This window comes from Struthio camelus, chromosome 8, assembly GCF_040807025.1.
Source record: "Struthio camelus isolate bStrCam1 chromosome 8, bStrCam1.hap1, whole genome shotgun sequence".
In the NCBI taxonomy this organism is placed as follows: Eukaryota; Metazoa; Chordata; class Aves; order Struthioniformes; family Struthionidae; genus Struthio; species Struthio camelus.
In genome coordinates, this window is record NC_090949.1 from 4,500,431 (window position 1) to 4,516,818 (window position 16,388).

Here is a 16,388-nt window from a genome sequence, read left to right on the forward strand (position 1 = left end):
CTGCAGGTAGTCCAACTTATGGAAAGCTAAAGGGAAAATACCCTCCCTGCAAGTGTTTCCCATGCAAAATTAGTGGGGAATGGGCTGAGGTCAAAAAGTATTTTTCAAGTGTCTTGCCAGAACTGCGATCTCTTTTCTTCAGAAGGAGTCAGTGAAGGAGTCTCTTAGTAAAAGCCAAAATCCCACATTTCATATCAGATCTCTTAACGCAAAGCAGCATCGCTACGTGTCTCCAGCCTTGACAGCAGCACCTGCCTTTCCTGCCAGAGTGGGACAGTCAGTCAAAGCCAGCTGCAGTTAAAACAGGGCTCAGCTATGGGGACTCTTGCTGTCATCATACCAATAAGCCTTAAAACTGTAACACGAGCTCTTTGCGCTGGGACCCTCGGCAACAGCAACGCTTTCTGAGACAGAGTATCCCAAACATACATAGCTGAAAAATGAACGTAGCATTCAAGAACGCTGGCAATATCCCATGCTTCACTAGGTCCAGCTTCTCATTTTTGTTGCAGTCTCTGCTCGCTTCTCTGCTCACTTGTGCTCCTCCTGCCTCCTTGCCCTTCACGTGGCCAGCACGTGGCTCGGCTCGGGCTCCCTGCCTTGCCTGTGATGAGCTGAGCTGCACCTCTGCAGGGTCCAGGCTCTGTGCTTAGAAGCCACGCAGCTGCGCTCCCATATGACCAAGGTTGCAATGGTTGGAGGGAGCAACGGCTGCTACCTCAGCTAGAGACACTAGAGTGTTCCTGTTAAAGGAAGAAAAAATCGGTATGTTATTAAATCAGTATGGGGAGAGAAAACACTAAAACGACCCCCCCCCCTCCAACCTTTCATCAGTTCTCCAGTGCAGGAAAGATTATCAGCACTGCATTTTTTTAAGCACAGGGAGGTCCACATGCCATTTCTTAGCCTGATTTCCTACAGAAAAGAAGCTAATGCAGTCATGCTTCCTGTCCCTCCAGCTGTGTATTAGTCTTCACAGGTAGCTTTTGAACCTGTTGGCCAATTTGCAACAAAATTGGAGAAAAATTGGAGTTTTGTGAAAACAGAGAGAAGAGACATACACATGCACACACAGAGGGCCAGTCGGCATGTGCTGCCTCTTGCCCCAGCATATGTAGGGGACGTGGGAGGGCCCGAGCGGCCTGCAGCATTTTGGGAGGGAGGAGAACAAGCGAAGGAGGAGTGAGGTCCTGGGGGCGCCCAGTGGGAAACACCAGTCATCGCCAGGGTATGGACACGGTACATGGTGCCAGAAGGAAGCAGCCCCCAGGAGAGCCTCTGCTCGCTCTGTGGCACCACCGAAGCTTCCCAGCCCCGTAGCACCAAAGAGGCAAAGGAGAGTTTGTCTGATTATTCGTGTTTTTCTGGCCTCATCGATTTGTGACAGAGCTCTTCAGCTCCGCCACAGCAAGAGCAGGAGGCGGAGCCCAGGCCCTGGTTTCCCAAGGAGCACAGTGCCTGCGTGCACAGTGCACCCATCTCACCAGCCAGGCACCTCGCAAGCCCTGGGTGATGCCTTCATCACATCCTGGTGATACTCTCACGTATCTCCCTATGATGCCCTCCTATATCACTAGATGAGGCCTTCTTGGATACCTTGGTGTATGGTTTCTGAGAAAGCAAAAGGGATCAGCGAGGGAAGTAGTGCTGTAGCTCTGCAAACCCAACGTGCAATCTTTTTGCATCTTATGCTCCCTGTGTTTTAGAGGATTTTTCATGAAGGCATTTTAGAAAGCGCATGGCTCTCCCCTGTTGGGAGAGTTAAGAGACCTCAACCTTGGCTGTGTGTCCCTCATCGCTACAGGCTGGGGGCCCTGACTCCGCTCCCAGCACCCTGCTCTCTGCCGACCGTATTCCCTGCTCCTCCTAAACGTTCCCTATGACCCCGTATTCCCATGAGGCCGTACAAGAGATACACCGACTTCAGTCTCACAAGCTGCTCGTCACGAGTGGACTGCTCACTCGCGGGCCTCAGTTTGTGGGAATTTGGCAAACATGACACGTGCTATTAATGCACGAGCAGCTCCAGGGAGGGGCTGCTTCTGCAGAGCTGACGCACGGTGACCGATCCAAGCCTGGTGCGTGGCTCCGACACCCGGGGTGCCTGCGCATCCCCACTTCTGCACGTGGCAAACGGCCTCAACTCGGCTTTGCTGGCCCTGGGAGCTGGAGAAACAGCAGATTTTAATAATCACAACCTCAACACGGGTGGCACGGCTACTTTAGGTAATATAGAGAGCCTTAAAGAATGTCCTCTTTTTCTGATGTCGTTCTGAGGCTTATACACGACAATTAAAGTCTGTGGATTTGAAGGCAAGGTTATACTGAATGCCGTGCCAGCGTCAAACTGCAGAGCCGCAACTTCTGCTAAAGTAGCAAATCTCTACCCTGGGGTGGTGGCTAGGAGGAACAGCACAAAAACGCCCTAACACAAAACCCCAAATCTCTTCCCATATTCTGAACCATCGAACGTCCTTACATAGCTAGTAAGAAGGTATATCACCACTTTGGAGAAAACACAAAAACGTGTCATACTTTTCCTGACTTGACGTTGCTTCTTCGTTTATTTATTACCATTTACCTCACGTAGACAACGGAAAAGGGACCCTGCGGAGCTGGCGCAGGTACCCACCCCGGGCAGGGCTGCGAGCGGGGCTGCTGTTCTCCCCTAGCCGAGCTCACCCTCACCCGGCACGGACCCGGCCCGGCCGTAGCGTCAACGTGCCCGTTGTCTTGGGTCGTGTTTGGTTTTGAGAATAACGCCGAGAGTCAACCTCTACGAATGCAGATAACTTCATGTTTGCAACAGCAAGCTCCCCCGCCCGGATTTCCACTGGTGATTGTGCAGAATCCCCTTAAGGGGTTTTGCTGCTGGTGACGGACGGACGTTTATGGGCAAAAGGTTGAGCTGAGGAGCCGGAAGGAAACGACCGGCCAGAGCGGGCGGAAGGGGAGGCCGAGCACCCCGCGGCCACGAAAAGGTCCTTGCAGGGCGCTTGGGGGGCGGGGGGGGGGGGGGACACGCAAAAGGGGGTTGTGGCACCTGAGCACCCTGCGCGCCCCTGCGGGTGCCCCCAGGCCCTGCGGTGCGCGCGCCCGCGGGCGCGCACGGCTGTGAGCGTGTGCGGCTGCAGGGGCGCGTGCCCGGCGGGGCGGGGCGGCTCGGGCCGCGCTCCCGCAGCCGCGGCGCCGCCTCCCTCCCTCCCTCCCTCCCTCCCTCCGTCCCTCGCTCCGTCCCTCGCTCGCTCCCTCCCGCCGCAGCCGCACCGAGACACAAAAAGCGGCTGGGGCTGGGGCTGGGCAGGGCCGGGCCGGGCCGGGCGGCGGCGGCCGGCACCATGACGGAGACCACCAAGACGCACGTTATCCTGCTGGCCTGCGGCAGCTTCAACCCCATCACCAAGGGCCACATCCAGATGTTCGGTGAGATGTGCGCGGAGGGAGGCGGCGGCGGCGGCGGCGGGAGGGGGGGGGGCGGCGGCTCCGCGCCGGCTGCCGCAGCGCCCGGCCGCGCCGGGGCGGCCGCTGTCCGCGGTGCTGAAGCGCGGCCGGGCCGGGCCCGGGGGCGCCGCCGCGGGCTGAGCGGCCTCCGCAGCCCCCAGCACAAACGCGGGCGTGCGCTTGACAGAGCCCCAATTCCCCAGTGGTTTTTTTTTTTTTTTCCGCTGATAACGCCGAAAGGGATCAGAAAGGCTCGCTGGAGCTGATTGCCCCCACCCCCCTCCCCCAAAAAAAGGGGCGACGATCTGAGCGACCGGCGCTGGTAAAAGCGTTGCCTACGGCCAGCTCGGGAGGGCACGCTGCTGAAGGCGGCCTGACGTGTCGTAGATACTGATGGGGCTTGACGCGCCTAGAGAGCCGCATACGAGCAGCAACTTACCTGGCGGGGTCCTCTGCTACAGACCGCCAAAGAAAATGGCAGGGCAAGGGCCAGTTCCTGCAACCTCTCTTGCAAAGTGCAGCGCGAGGAACCACCCTCGAGTCCGATAGGAAATTTCAGTCTGGGGAGCGGATGCTGAAGGTCTGTCTCATGCTACAGCCCGAGAAGCACCTCTCGGATTTCTAGAAGTTGTAGATAAGTTCCTAAACGCAAAAAAAATTTGATGTCAGTGTGAGGTATTTCTGTGTCATACCTTATTTTCATAGCTCGCAATGAGTTGGTCACCAGGCTAAAAAATGATGGCTTTCCAGATGCAGATGATCACGTTGCAATTTCATTTCTCATAAGAGCAAGCAAAATGTGGTCCTGGACAACAATATACTTGAAATGTCAAAAATTCCTTTTCTCTAAGCTAAAAACAGTCGTGAGCAAAAAAGAATGAGAGGAATTATTTAAAAATCAAAAAGTAATTAAATGAAATTACAGGCTTGGCTGACAGAGGTAGCTATTGATAAAACAGATTTCTATAATTCACGTTAGTTAGAGACATTCTGATTAAGAAAAGTAGCACTCTAAAAAAATCAATGCAGCCCATATTCAATGAACTAAAACCCAGTAACAACATATATTTTAGAAAAAAATGATCAGGGAGGTATTGGTATGCAGCGGATGTTTTTAGTAGACTCACGATGAGGCTTGGTTTTGGCTCAGTGCAGTTCAGTACCTGTATCAACAACCTGGAAGAAAATACACAATCACTGCTGGTAAAACGTGCCCACGACCCCAAAGTGGGTAGAGCGGCAGTTAGTGAAGGTAACTCGTCAGTTGTACCAGCTGTCTTGGACTGTTTGATTAAAAAGGTCTTTGAGTTCAAACAGCCAGACGAGAAATCATGTCCAGCAGCAATCAGGCATGTCGCACGTAACAGACAGGCAAATGTCTTCTGCAGAGCAGCGGCTGTGGAAAGGGCTGAGGAGTAGTGGTGTGTGGCCCATGGAATACAGCCCTCCCCCCACCCCCGCCCTGTGACGCCGTAAATAAAGTGGTAAATGCAATCCTTTGTATGCGAGCAGGGGAACATTAAGCGGAAGAAGAAAGGTTGCATTATTTTTATACCCAGCATTAGCAAAACCCTTCCTGGACTAACAGGAACTAGAATTACATTAGCTCCGGAAACCAGGCCTTTTACAGCAAAAGGCGAAGGAAGCTTAGTCTGGATCCACAAAAGATGTTCAGCAGTGACTCGATCACGGCCTACGTGTATCAGCGTGGAGGAGGGACATGTGAGAGAAGGGGGCTCTTTTATCCAGTAGAGGAAGGGAGAAGGAGATCGAGATCCCACGCAGCTTCAGGCTAGGAAGGGGCTCTGTGTTTCTGAGTGAAGCTACTCAACTAGGAGAACAACGTTCTTCGGTACCTGCTGGACTCCCCGACACCTGAAGACTCTAGATCAAGCCTCAGATGTCAGGAAATCATGTTTTAGCTTAAAGAGGATGGCCTGACGCAGAAATTATCTGCCCCTTCATCCTGTAGAGATCCTGGAACGTATGAGTCTTGAGATATCCGATAGGGACAAACGAGTCTTCTGCGAGGAACGGATCCAGAATCTAGCTTTTAAATCCCTGCTCATTTTTATTTAAGGAAGCCCCTGCCCCCACGTCTAAAAGACTAACCACGTGAGGACAGGAGAATCTGGACCAAAACGTGTGATGTGCCTTCAGCTCTGTGCTGTATGAGCCCAGTCAACACAGGGCTCTTTCCTGTAAACGCAGTATTGCAAACAGCTGAACACGTGCAAAGGTACTGCCTTTCTCTCTCTCTGACAAAATACGTGGGCTCCATAAGCCTGATAGGAGGAATTTTTGCTTTAAGATAAAGAGATAGCATTTAGCAATTTAACACATGACACCAGTTAAGCAAAAGAGAAAGTACAGGGCAGTTGCAATCGTGTGCCATCGCTGACATGTCGTTGTATGCCAACGGTCGTTTTTCTCAGTTTGGATCTCGTCGTATTTTATTCAGGCCAAATCCCGACCTATGCCCATAGGAGCTTTGTGTGACGTGAACTAGATCGGTATTTGGAAGTCTTTTCTAATGGACGGAAGGTTTCTGCTGCGTTATTTTTACCAGTCATGTGAATTTAAGGCTCGGGATCAGCATTACTCTTGGGTTTCCAGAAAGCTGGGGTTTGTTACAAGCCCGGACCCCAGACTCCCGCTGCATGCCCTTGCACCCTCGCATCCATGTGGCGTCCCACTTACTCCATCCTTTGCTCACGACGAGCCTGAGGCACTAATGCTCGCCAAAGGAGTCTGTTTCAAGTCTCTGCGTATATATAATAAATAAAAAAAACAGTAATTAATATACAAAAATACATAATAGAAACGCAGGTGGGATAATGTGCTCTGCAACCATCCACATTAAGGGGTTGAGACAACATCTGTACAGCCCTGAAAACACTCTGAGTTATCTGTGGTGTCAGATGGGCTCCAAGATGTGCCTTTGTTCAGAGTCACAACGTTGAGCTGTATTTTCTATATTTACACGGCTATCAGGAACTCGGTTCAGGATGTTGATGTGGGGAGGAAAAAAAGGAGGAAAAAAAGAGGGTAGAAGTGGTTTTATAAAACTTAATAGGAATATTAGGGGGGGTTAGTTTTACCAGGGAGACGCCCCCAAGTCGGCTGAATTCGCTCTAATCTCACGCTGCTGCTGGGGTGAGCACTGGGTATACGCTGGAAACGGGGGAGATGGAGCCCAACGGCGTCTCGCCCCGTGCCCGCGTGGAGGCTCCCGGCGAGGAGGCTACAGGGTCTTCACCTCCGTCCTGGCCTCCCTGCGCCTCGCCGGCTGCCTCCCCCTTGTCCAGGCAACGCCACCCAAGGGACAAAACCCAATGTCAAAAGCGAAATCTCATCCGCCCAGCTCGGCTAAGGCGGCGCAGTCCGCGCCGGCGCTCTTCCAGCCCACGAGCCCGCGTTTGCTTGGGCGAGTCAGTCCTTTCCCCACCTTGCCCCAGCCCCGGGAGCCCCAACACAACCGCGTCCTCCTACTGCAGGGCAACCAGACCGAAGGGCAGCCCTGCCGCTGAGATACAAAGCGCGGGTTAAACCCAAGAGAACGTGGAAACGCGGTTCGCTTTGGCGGCAGTTTTGGGCACGGCACCGGGCTCGAAGGTGCCGCTGTGCAAGGTCAGAGGCTCCAAGGTTTGCGCGGTCGCCTTGCCTCGGGTTTCCTTACTCGAGAGCGAGGGAACGAAGGGCCAGGGCGCGGGAAGGAGGTTTTGCTGAGTGAGTTTCTCTGCGGCTCTGCACGGGGAAGGGTCTGTCCCGTCCCACGAATTCGTGCGCTTCGGAGGGTTGTTCCGACCGTTTCTGCACACTGAAACGCGAGGGATCCGGTGGCGGAGGCGGGGTGGTGGATGGTGTCAGGTCCGTCCAAATGCAGTGCTTCAATATTGATTTTTTTTCTGTTTTCTTTTTAGTTATTTATTTTTCTTAACGTGCAGAACGAAAGGTCGTTCTGCAACTGCCAATGATGTTCCCTGTTTTGGCACTTTAGACGTTTTTTAAAGTGGTGAAATCCGTCACAACCAGCCCCTTCCCCGGCAAAGTTCTGCCCTCGGGGAAACGGTGTTTCCCACCAGTTTTGCAGCTGTATTTCTGCGCAGCCCTAACAGCAGCCTGGCCACAGCCTCGACTTTAGGGCCTCGGGTCACCTCTCGGACCTGACCCCTGCGGAGAGCCGCTGGCAGGACGCTGGGGGACGCAGGATGCTGGGGGCCGGTGGCGGCCCCAGTCTTGCAGGACCTGGCAGACATCCAGAGACAACAATTTGGGCAAAACTCGGGGATGCTCTTACCTCACTCTCAGAAGTATCTGGCTTTTTTATGATTTTTTTTTTTTGGTGCTATTGAGCTTTTAATAACCGGTAGGTGAGTGTAATCAAGTCTGTAACGTCCATACCTACGCAGACCTTCTCATCTCCTGCGCGTTGGTTTGTTGAGTAACGGGTTGCTTCGGTCCTGTTCACGCAGAAGGAGCGAGTTTGCGTAACGCTGTTCAGACACGGCCTTCGCTTGAGGAGCCTCAGTAACTTGGATGCTTTAAACGCGTTTGGCCACAGATACTCCCACCTGCTTCCTTTAAAACAAATGTCGATTCTTGGACAACGCACAGGGTGAATCCAGATTCCTGAAGTGCAGCGAATCACCGCGATCTTCCCTTCCTGCCCCCGCCTTTCTGCCTGATTCAAGTCGAATTTTGCCTGTATCCTACCTGCGTCTGTTACTGAGGAGAATTCCCATCCCAACCGATGGATGGGCGAAAAATATTTCCAATCTAAAGCGATGCAAAAGAGCCAGCCCAGGGTTTTCTTAGCCCAGGCTGAGATGACCGGCCTGCAAAACAGCCTAGCGGGAGGCTCGCTTGCTGGCGTGCCGCGAGGGCACCTGCGTGAGCGGGACGGCGGGGCGACGTTTCCCATCTCGCTCGCATCCGAACACGGCTGCGAGCGAGCAGGAGCGAAATGCCCCCCTCCGCCGCGGCCAAGGCCAGATGCGCGGGCGGGCGGGCGGGCGGGCGAGAAGCCCTGCCCGGCGGTCGGCAGCATGAGCAGGGGCTGAGGCCCGCGACGAGGCTGGCTCGTCTTTCCGTTTCGTCTCCGCTCTGAAAGCCGAACGCGTGATGAGCTCGGGCAATCGATGGGCGAGGGCAGGCGGGCAAGGGGGAGGACACGGCCGGCGCAGGAGCGAGGCCGGCGGCGGGACGCACGGTCGTTATCGTACGCGGTTTTTTAGACATCAGAAGTTGTAGCAGACGCTTGTCCCTTTTGCCTTTTTGCCGCATTTCCCCCACTGAGTCGCCTTTTTCTCGGGCCTTCGTCGCTAGCTGCAGCTCGTTGCGTCGCCTTTACGATCTCTAGGGAGTTTTCCCAGGCACCAGCTTAGACTCCCTCAACAGCTGCTCAAAGAGCCTTTTAAAATATTTATGAGCGCTCCAACGTTTAGCGGGGCTGCGGAGGGGCCGCAAGACAGTACGCGGCACTACGAGCGGCGCTGCCTTACCAAGCGGCTTTGCTTCAAGCAAAGACGCAGCCGTCCAGCGCCGTGAACCGCGATCTCCGTCCAGAGCAGCTGCGGAAAGGCTAGACGGTATTTAAGATAAAAAAAAATCAGCCGAAGAGGGAGATAAACCCAGAGCGGCGGTGGACTTTGGGACGAAGGCGTTCCCTAGGGAGCTCCCGTTTTGCTACGGCTCGTCGTCGTCTCAGGGTGGCGAGCCGCGAAAGCCCGCGGCGATGTGGCCAGCCGGGCGGCGAGCCTCGGGGGAACAGCAGCGCCGCCTCGCTCCGCGCCGAGACGTCGCCGGCGCGCCGGTCGGCGGGCGCTTGGGGATGAACCCGCAGAGGCGGGGGGCTTCGCGCTGAAACGCGCGGTCAGCAGAGAGGCGTCACCGAGGCGTAGAGCGCAACCGAAGCTGCCGGCAGCCCCCTGCTGCAAACGCCGGGCCGGGGCCTCGCCGTGCAGCCCGCTGGTGCAGCTCTGCTGCCGGCAGCGCGGTCGGTCTTTTCTCTTTTGGTTTTTTTTTTTTTTAATAAACAAACCCACCTAATTTCGCTTTTCTGTCACGGGAGCCGTCGGCGGTCAGCAGATGGTGAGAGCGCGGCTCCCGTTAGCCACGGCTGCGGCGAGTCTCCCGGCTGGGGCCGGGCGCTGGCGGGGACCTGGGGGCTGCTCGCGGCTGGCAAGTCCGGGGCCGGTAACGGCGTTTCCCGCAGCGTCTCACGGCCTCGTCCTCCGCCACCAGCTTCAAGGTAGCCGCCGGCCGTTTCTCTTTTGCGGCTCCGGAAAGCCATGAAATCCGATTTGCAGTAACGACTCGAGCCACCTGGCACGCACGTCCAAGAAAAAAAGCGCAGCAGAGCCATTAGCTTGGAGGTGGCAACTAGTAGGCTTGACGGGCAGGTTTCGGGCCCTGCTTCTTCCAACCAAAATTGCTCGGGGGCTCGGGAGGCGCTCCTCCGAGAGGCGCCCACGCAGCTCAGCCGGGGCCGCCCTCCGCGCGCAGCCGACAAGGGGGGTCTCCGAGCCCCCAGCAGCGGCCCGCACCGTGAACCGCCCCGGGCAGGGGGCTTGGGCCTTCCAGCCCCCACCCCAAATCCTGCAAACCACCGCCCCAAAATCCTGCAAACCGCTGCTCCGGGTAATTTCATTTCACGTCGGGTCAGCAGTTCAGCCTGAAGACCCAACCTGAGGCCGTGCGCTACCATCGCTGGAGCCGTGACCACGTCTCTCACCGGCAGTCTGAGATACACCCGCACTCATATATATAATATATCTATACGTAGATAGATACCTGCCACTCAGATCGAGAATGGCTGCTGGCTCTTTGCCTAAGTCAGGCACGAGGTACGAAGCAGCATTTAGGCCCCCGAAGAGCTGCTCGCTAAAGACTAAGCCGGGGCGTGCTTGCCGATCTGGGTGGCCCTTCTCCGCAGGAGAAGGCACCTGAAATAGCGGCGGAGCGCCTGGCCTGCACCTCGCCGTGACATCCTGCCTCAGGCGGGAGGAGGGCAGGGGCCACGCTGCCCGAAACGCAAACGGAGAGCGGCTCAGACCGTGCCAAACTTCCGGCACGTGGCCATCCGGCAGCAACGCGAAATAGCTGCGCGGAGAGCGTTTTGCTTTGCGGCCGCGTCTCCCCGTCCAGATGACGATGACGTTTTGAGAGAACGTGGTTTGGGAGGAGGCTGGTTGGCCAAGCTCAGCGCGACGTGACCCGACAGCCGGGGGAAACTCAGCCAAGAGCTAATCACGCAGCCGGGCGCTTTGCGGGGGAAAAAAGACAAGAGAGGACAAGCAAATGCAAGCGTTAGGGGTGCAGGTGAATCAGGCGCAAAGGCAAAGCAAATGTTTGAAATTACACCTTGAAAAATTAAACACAAGACATGTTCGATTTCATTAACGGCAATTTAGGCGGTGGAGCAGCGCCAGAGGAGCTGAAGTGCTGCCCATTAAATATACTCAGCGCGAACTGCCAAAACGAAGCATGTTTTAAATAAGCGGTGATTTGCTAGGGGGAGGGAGCAGGACGCTCTTTTTGCTGCAACCTGGGTAAAGGAATAATTTATAATTTCTGTAGCCCCGGAGCATATCCTGCGATTGACCTTTCCTCACCGCGATCTCGCAGCAAAGCTGCGGTGCCAAGAATACACGAAGCGCCACTTGCAGCGCAGGAAAGGAAAGCCGAGCTGGAGCAGCACGGCTGCCGGCGAGATTCTCCTTGCAAGTCAAGGAGATGGAGCACGAGCCGTAGCTGGGGCCTCCTCCTGCCCCGCGCCACCTCTACGGCTCCAGCCACCATCCGCCGGGCACCCGTTCGGGTTAGACGCACCCAAGTGCCCAACCGGCCGCCGAGCCGCGAGCTTTGCTGAAGGGCAACTTGTCGTTTCGGGTGGAACGGGCCGCTGGTCTCCACGGGACGCCCCCAAAGCCTCGCTCCCCTCCCGAAGGCCCCCGGGCTAAACGCCGCCGCCGCGAGCCGAGGCCTCGCGCTCCCCGCTGCGCCGAGGCTGTCGCGCGCCGTGGCAGGATCTGCGGCTGGCGGTTTGTTTCTGTCAGCGACGCGTGAAAACGAGGCGAGACGGTCTGGAGCGTTAAGAACAATTTGCGCCGGGGAGGAAAAAGGGAGCGCGGAGAGCCGGGAGGGCCGTCGCGCTGGCGGCGCGGGGCTGGAGCTGCGCCTCCAGCTGCGCATGCTTTCCTTGGCGAAGAACCGTTCCGTTTCGGGCCAGCCTAGTTCTGTCAAGCCGGCCCGAAGCAAGCGAAGTCCTGCAAGAACGGCTTGGCAAACCCGCGGCCAGGCTCACAATACACCAACAGGCAAGAAACGGGGCAAACCGGCAGAGAAGCGGGACTTGGTACTACCAAGATCAATGGCTTTCCCGGTCAAAATCTGTTTTTTTCCAAGCAAAAATCTTTTTGCAAGCAGGGAAATCAGGTTGGGATGTGAACAGACAACCGACCATAGGGAAGCAAGATGAGAGGAGGAAAGCAAAGCTATTTCGCTGTCTTTGAGGAAGGGCTAAGGAGAAGGTGAGACATAATTGATCCAGCTCCAGGCAACGGCACAAAGCACCCAAACGGGATGAGCGGCCGCCAGGAAACAAGGCAAACTTCAGGTCGCAAAGATGAATCGGCCTGGGAGTGTGTTCCTACCCCCGGTGCGGGATGAGCAGCGGGTGCAAGACAGGACTTTGGCTCAGGTGGCCAAGCCACGACGCCAGTAAAGCTGTGAAATGGTCTCCGGCTCCTTGGGAGGATTTCTGGAAGGCGGCGACGTTCGTGCACGTTTCGCACCAGGGTAGGATCCAAAGCGGATGAGACACCCAGCGTGAACGTCCTTCCCGGGTACCTGCAAAGCACGGGAAGGCAAAGCCAGCAGCAGGCAGAGCCGAGAAACGGCTTCCTGGGCGGAGGAGCCCGATTTAGTCGTGCCTGCTGTGGAGCCACACGGCGACGAGCCCACCCTGGCCGGCCGGGTGCAGGCGCGCGGCCGGGCCTCAGCTGGCGGTGCAACACCCCTCTCGGTCGGGACCCGGGTTAGTTTTCGAGATGTTGAGTCCTCGTGCGTTATTCCCGCGGTGCGAGACGCGCAACGAGCCGGGACGGCGTCAGGAGGCCCCCGCAGCTTCGGCCGGAGGGAAGCCAGCCACCGACGGCCCCGGCGTCTCCCAAAGAGCAATCTTGTCTTGCCGTATGTACGGGGTGATACTCAGAGCTCGAGAAACGAACGCGTTCGGACAGGCTTGGCCGAGGCTGCCTATAGCCTTGTTAGTTTATACATCGAGGAGCAGCTCAGCCTGGGCAAACTCAGTCTGGAAAAAAAGGAAGCCTTAAATACAGTACTAGAGAGCAGACGCATCCGGATGCCCCAGGCTGGGACCGCGACTTGCCGCGTTGGGCAGGTCGCCGCGCGCGCCCCGGCTGGAACGAGGTTGCTTTGAAGGTCTGGCGGAGGCGATGGTGGGGAATCCTGCCTAGGCTTACTAGCCAATAAATATATATTTTTCCCATGTATATTCATGTTCTCCGTTTGGCATGTCGGAGGTAGCCCGTAAGCTCTTGGGAGAACAGCTCCTGGCTTGAACAGCTCAGCTTTGAGAGCAGCCTGATTTTTATCGGTTTCTCTAAAGAGCAACACGGGGCTTAGAAAGCGACCGAACAATTTTTAGGGTGAGGCACGAAGCAGCAACGGCCGTGCCTGCGCAACGGCGCGGCGTCCGCGGCCGCTGGAAGGGCAGCTGCACGTTGGCCGCCGATGGGATTCGTCCTCCTGAAGCTATTAGACTTGCTGCGTAAATAGGCCAATATTTTTTCTGGCTGCGGTTAAAAGAGCCATCAGGGTTTTCTTAGGTTTCTGTATATTGCTAATGCTCCGTCTGTGTATATTCCTAAGCGAGGCAGAGCTGTTTTCTGAAGAAAAAGATTTTTTTTCCCAAGCAGGCTGTGGCCGTGGGTGGGGACGCCGCTCTGAACGCTCTTGAGATCTGAAATTCAGAAAACCTGGCGCAGTTGGGAAACAAATCCCTCGAGGGGACGGGCTCAGTTCTGGGCTATTTAAAGCTCAGGCAGACAGCAAGACGTGGACGGCCTTTAGAAACGACTGGCTTTTGCCATCAACAGCTCAAGGCAAGCTAAGCCGTTGGTCGCCCCCGCGAGTACGAAGCGCGGCCCGCGCACGAGCGCTTCAGCTTTCCTGAACAGCTAACGACGTGTCGGTCCTTGTATAAACGAGCTCTGTGTCAACGAGGAGGCTTCGAGGTGGCAGCGTTTCTAATCTTCTTTCGGCAACCAAAATCAAGTCGGGGCAAAGTCGGAAACAACAAGCGGCTGCGTTCATTTAAAATTGACGTTTTTGTTAAGGAATTTCCTTGCTTTTTGGTTTTTTTTTTTTTCAATTTTAAAAATTGTATCGCGATCGATACCGGCTTCTCCAACTCCGCTCCCCGGCGTACGCGAAGCATCGACACCTCCCGCTTTCCAGCCGAGGCGCCGCTTGGGCCTTTCTCGAAATCAGAGCCTGTGTTCTGCCCTTATTTGGGGGAAACCGGGTCTAAAAATTGCAGTTGTCTTTTTGGGTCCGCCTTCCCCTCTGTTGAGTGGGCGACAGAGCCCGCGGCCTCTGCCGCTTTCCAGGTGCCGATGGGCAAGTCGTGATTGGCATTAGCGGCAAACCCGGGGCAGTCGAGAGGGAAAAGCGGCCGCGGGTTCCCTAGCCTCCCTCTTTATAAAATAAAAAAGTAAAATGGAGGAAAACAAAAGAAGATGATTTTTTTGAAGCGTACCTTTGGCTTTCAGGGCGAGCAGCTGTTGGTGGCCCGGCCGGCGGCCCTGCCGAGGGAACCCAGCAGCTGAAGGTGGTTCCCTTTAAAAGAAAAAGCATCAGAAATACAGAGTTTGTCAGCAAAAAAGGAGCGAATTGCAAACTTCTTCCCCATTAGGCAGAAGTTTTGCACTTTAATTCATGTCTCTGCCTGATCCGCTACCCAGGGCTGAAGCGGAGAGGCAGCGACGACTGGAAACGTTGCCGGCGAGGCTGATTTTCTGCTCGCACGCAGACCGCGTAAAACCGCACGAAGCCAAGCGGCGCTGCGTACGGCTGCTCAGACCCCAAAGGCCGCCGCACACGCGAGAGAACAGAGCGCGTTGTTTCTCCCCAGCGGAAGACGAGCTTTTCAGCAAACGCAATACGCTGCGCAGGGGTTTTAGGGACCTTTGCTGGTCCCTGCTCAAGCCGGGCAGCGCGACCTCCGGGAAGCCACCGCGTCCCTCCCGCCGGCTGCCAAAGGAGGCCAGAGCACCGTTTCTCGGCGGCTTTGCCCACCGAAAGTCGATGCCGGTGTCGGCAGCTTGGGAGCAGGTCGTCGGGCTTCGGGGCGCAGGGCCTGCCCCAGCGCGCCCAGGGGTTCGCGAGCTTTTGCCGGTGCTCCACCACGGCGGTTAAGGCGTCCCGTTTACACCGCGCCCTTCGGACGACCCAAGGTTTAGTCACTGCTCTGCTGCGCAGATCCAGCTGTCGAGCCCCATCCGTACGTCTCGGGAAGCTGGCAGGCGCAGGGCAGAAGCGCGGGGGCACAGAGCCAGGGGACCGATGTAGGGGGAGTCCAAAGACGAGGCGCAGTAAGGCTGACAAATCTCCCGCAGGCTATCGCAGAGCACTGGAGCGGCTAGGGGGGAAAAAAAAAAACCCAAAAAAGCAAACAAGGCAATTATATTTCTTTTCCCGATTTTCACCCGGCGCAACAGCTGCTTTTGCACGCGACGCCAGGGACGTCCGCTCTCGCTCGCCGCAAACCAGCGCGGCGACTCTCGTGCCAGCAGGGAGGCGAAACACCCCGGCGCGCCCTCTTCCCGCTTGGCCCCCGGCGCCGCCGACGTTCTCGGCCTGCGCAGCCGGGTCCCGGCCCCGGCGCCGCCGTCCCTCCTCCGCAGCCGAGGCCGGCGCGGAGCCTTTGCCTAGGGCTGAAACCCCCTTTCGGGCGGCTCCCGCGCCTCCTCTGGACGCTGCCGGCTTCTCCGCGCAGGCGCAGCGGTCCCCGGGGACGACGGGGCAGCGCGGTTGGCAAACGCGCGCCCCGGGGGAGCCCGAGGAAAGGAGCTGTGTTATACCACCAGCGGGAAGGCCTCGGGGTCCTTGGGCACGGCAGAAGGCTTTACTGCGGCGCTATCGGAGAAACGAGGCGCTCAAGCTCAGGGCGGAGGAAGCAGAAAAGCGCCGGTTCGCCAGACGTAGCGATAGCGCGTGAACCCCCTTTATTTCTCCGGGTGCGTCCCGGAGCATTTGTCGTAGGATTTTCGCCCTTAAACGCTGCCTGTTGAAAAGACCGCGCTGAGCCTTTGGAGCCGGCTCGCCTGCAGCCCGGCAGCGGCGGCCGGGGACGACGTTTCGCTAGCCGAGCCGGGGAGCGCGGCGGCCGGCTCCCTCCGGGACGAGTCGCGGCCCGAGGCTGGGGAAAACAGGGACAAACCGCGCCGCCGCTTCAAGGAGGAAGAGGCTAACGAAACTCGCCCGCCGGGGGGAAGGCGCTGCCGCCACGGGTGGGCGTCAGACCGCCGCCGCCCTGCGCGACCCCCAGGGCGGAAGTAACGGAAACGGGGCGAAATTCAATAGCGCGCGTGCCAGGATGAGCGGAGAGACCCGGGGGGGAGAGAAACGGGTGGCGGAGAAGGACGCAGCTCTCCCTGAACCGCAGCAAACAGGGCCAGCGCCAGCTGGTTTGCTCACGCACCCCTAACAGATGCGGCTTACGGCAGCCCGATTTGGGGAGAGAAGGGGTGGGGGGGGGCACTAAAAAAGCAGCCGCTCGGCCATCCAGGTCGCGCTGCAGCTGGGAGCCGGGGGACCCCGCTCGCCTCCGCGGCGCGGCGGCCGCGAGCGGACGGAGAGGAGGGCGGCGCTCCTCACGGGGAACCCGCCGGCGTTTCTGGAAGAGCAAAGCAGGAGGA

At 57.2% G+C, this 16,388-nt stretch overlaps 1 protein-coding gene across 1 annotated transcript in view; it reads left to right on the forward strand.

The window, feature by feature from the left end:
• The first annotated feature begins 3,208 nt into the window (after positions 1-3,208).
• Positions 3,209-16,388, forward strand: part of NMNAT2 (nicotinamide nucleotide adenylyltransferase 2) — a 30,496-nt gene continuing 17,316 nt past the window's right edge. Inside the window, exon 1 of the mRNA XM_068952128.1 lies at positions 3,209-3,423. Coding sequence (XP_068808229.1) covers positions 3,339-3,423 — 85 coding nt within the window. The 5' untranslated portion in view covers positions 3,209-3,338. The remainder of the gene's footprint in view (positions 3,424-16,388) is intronic.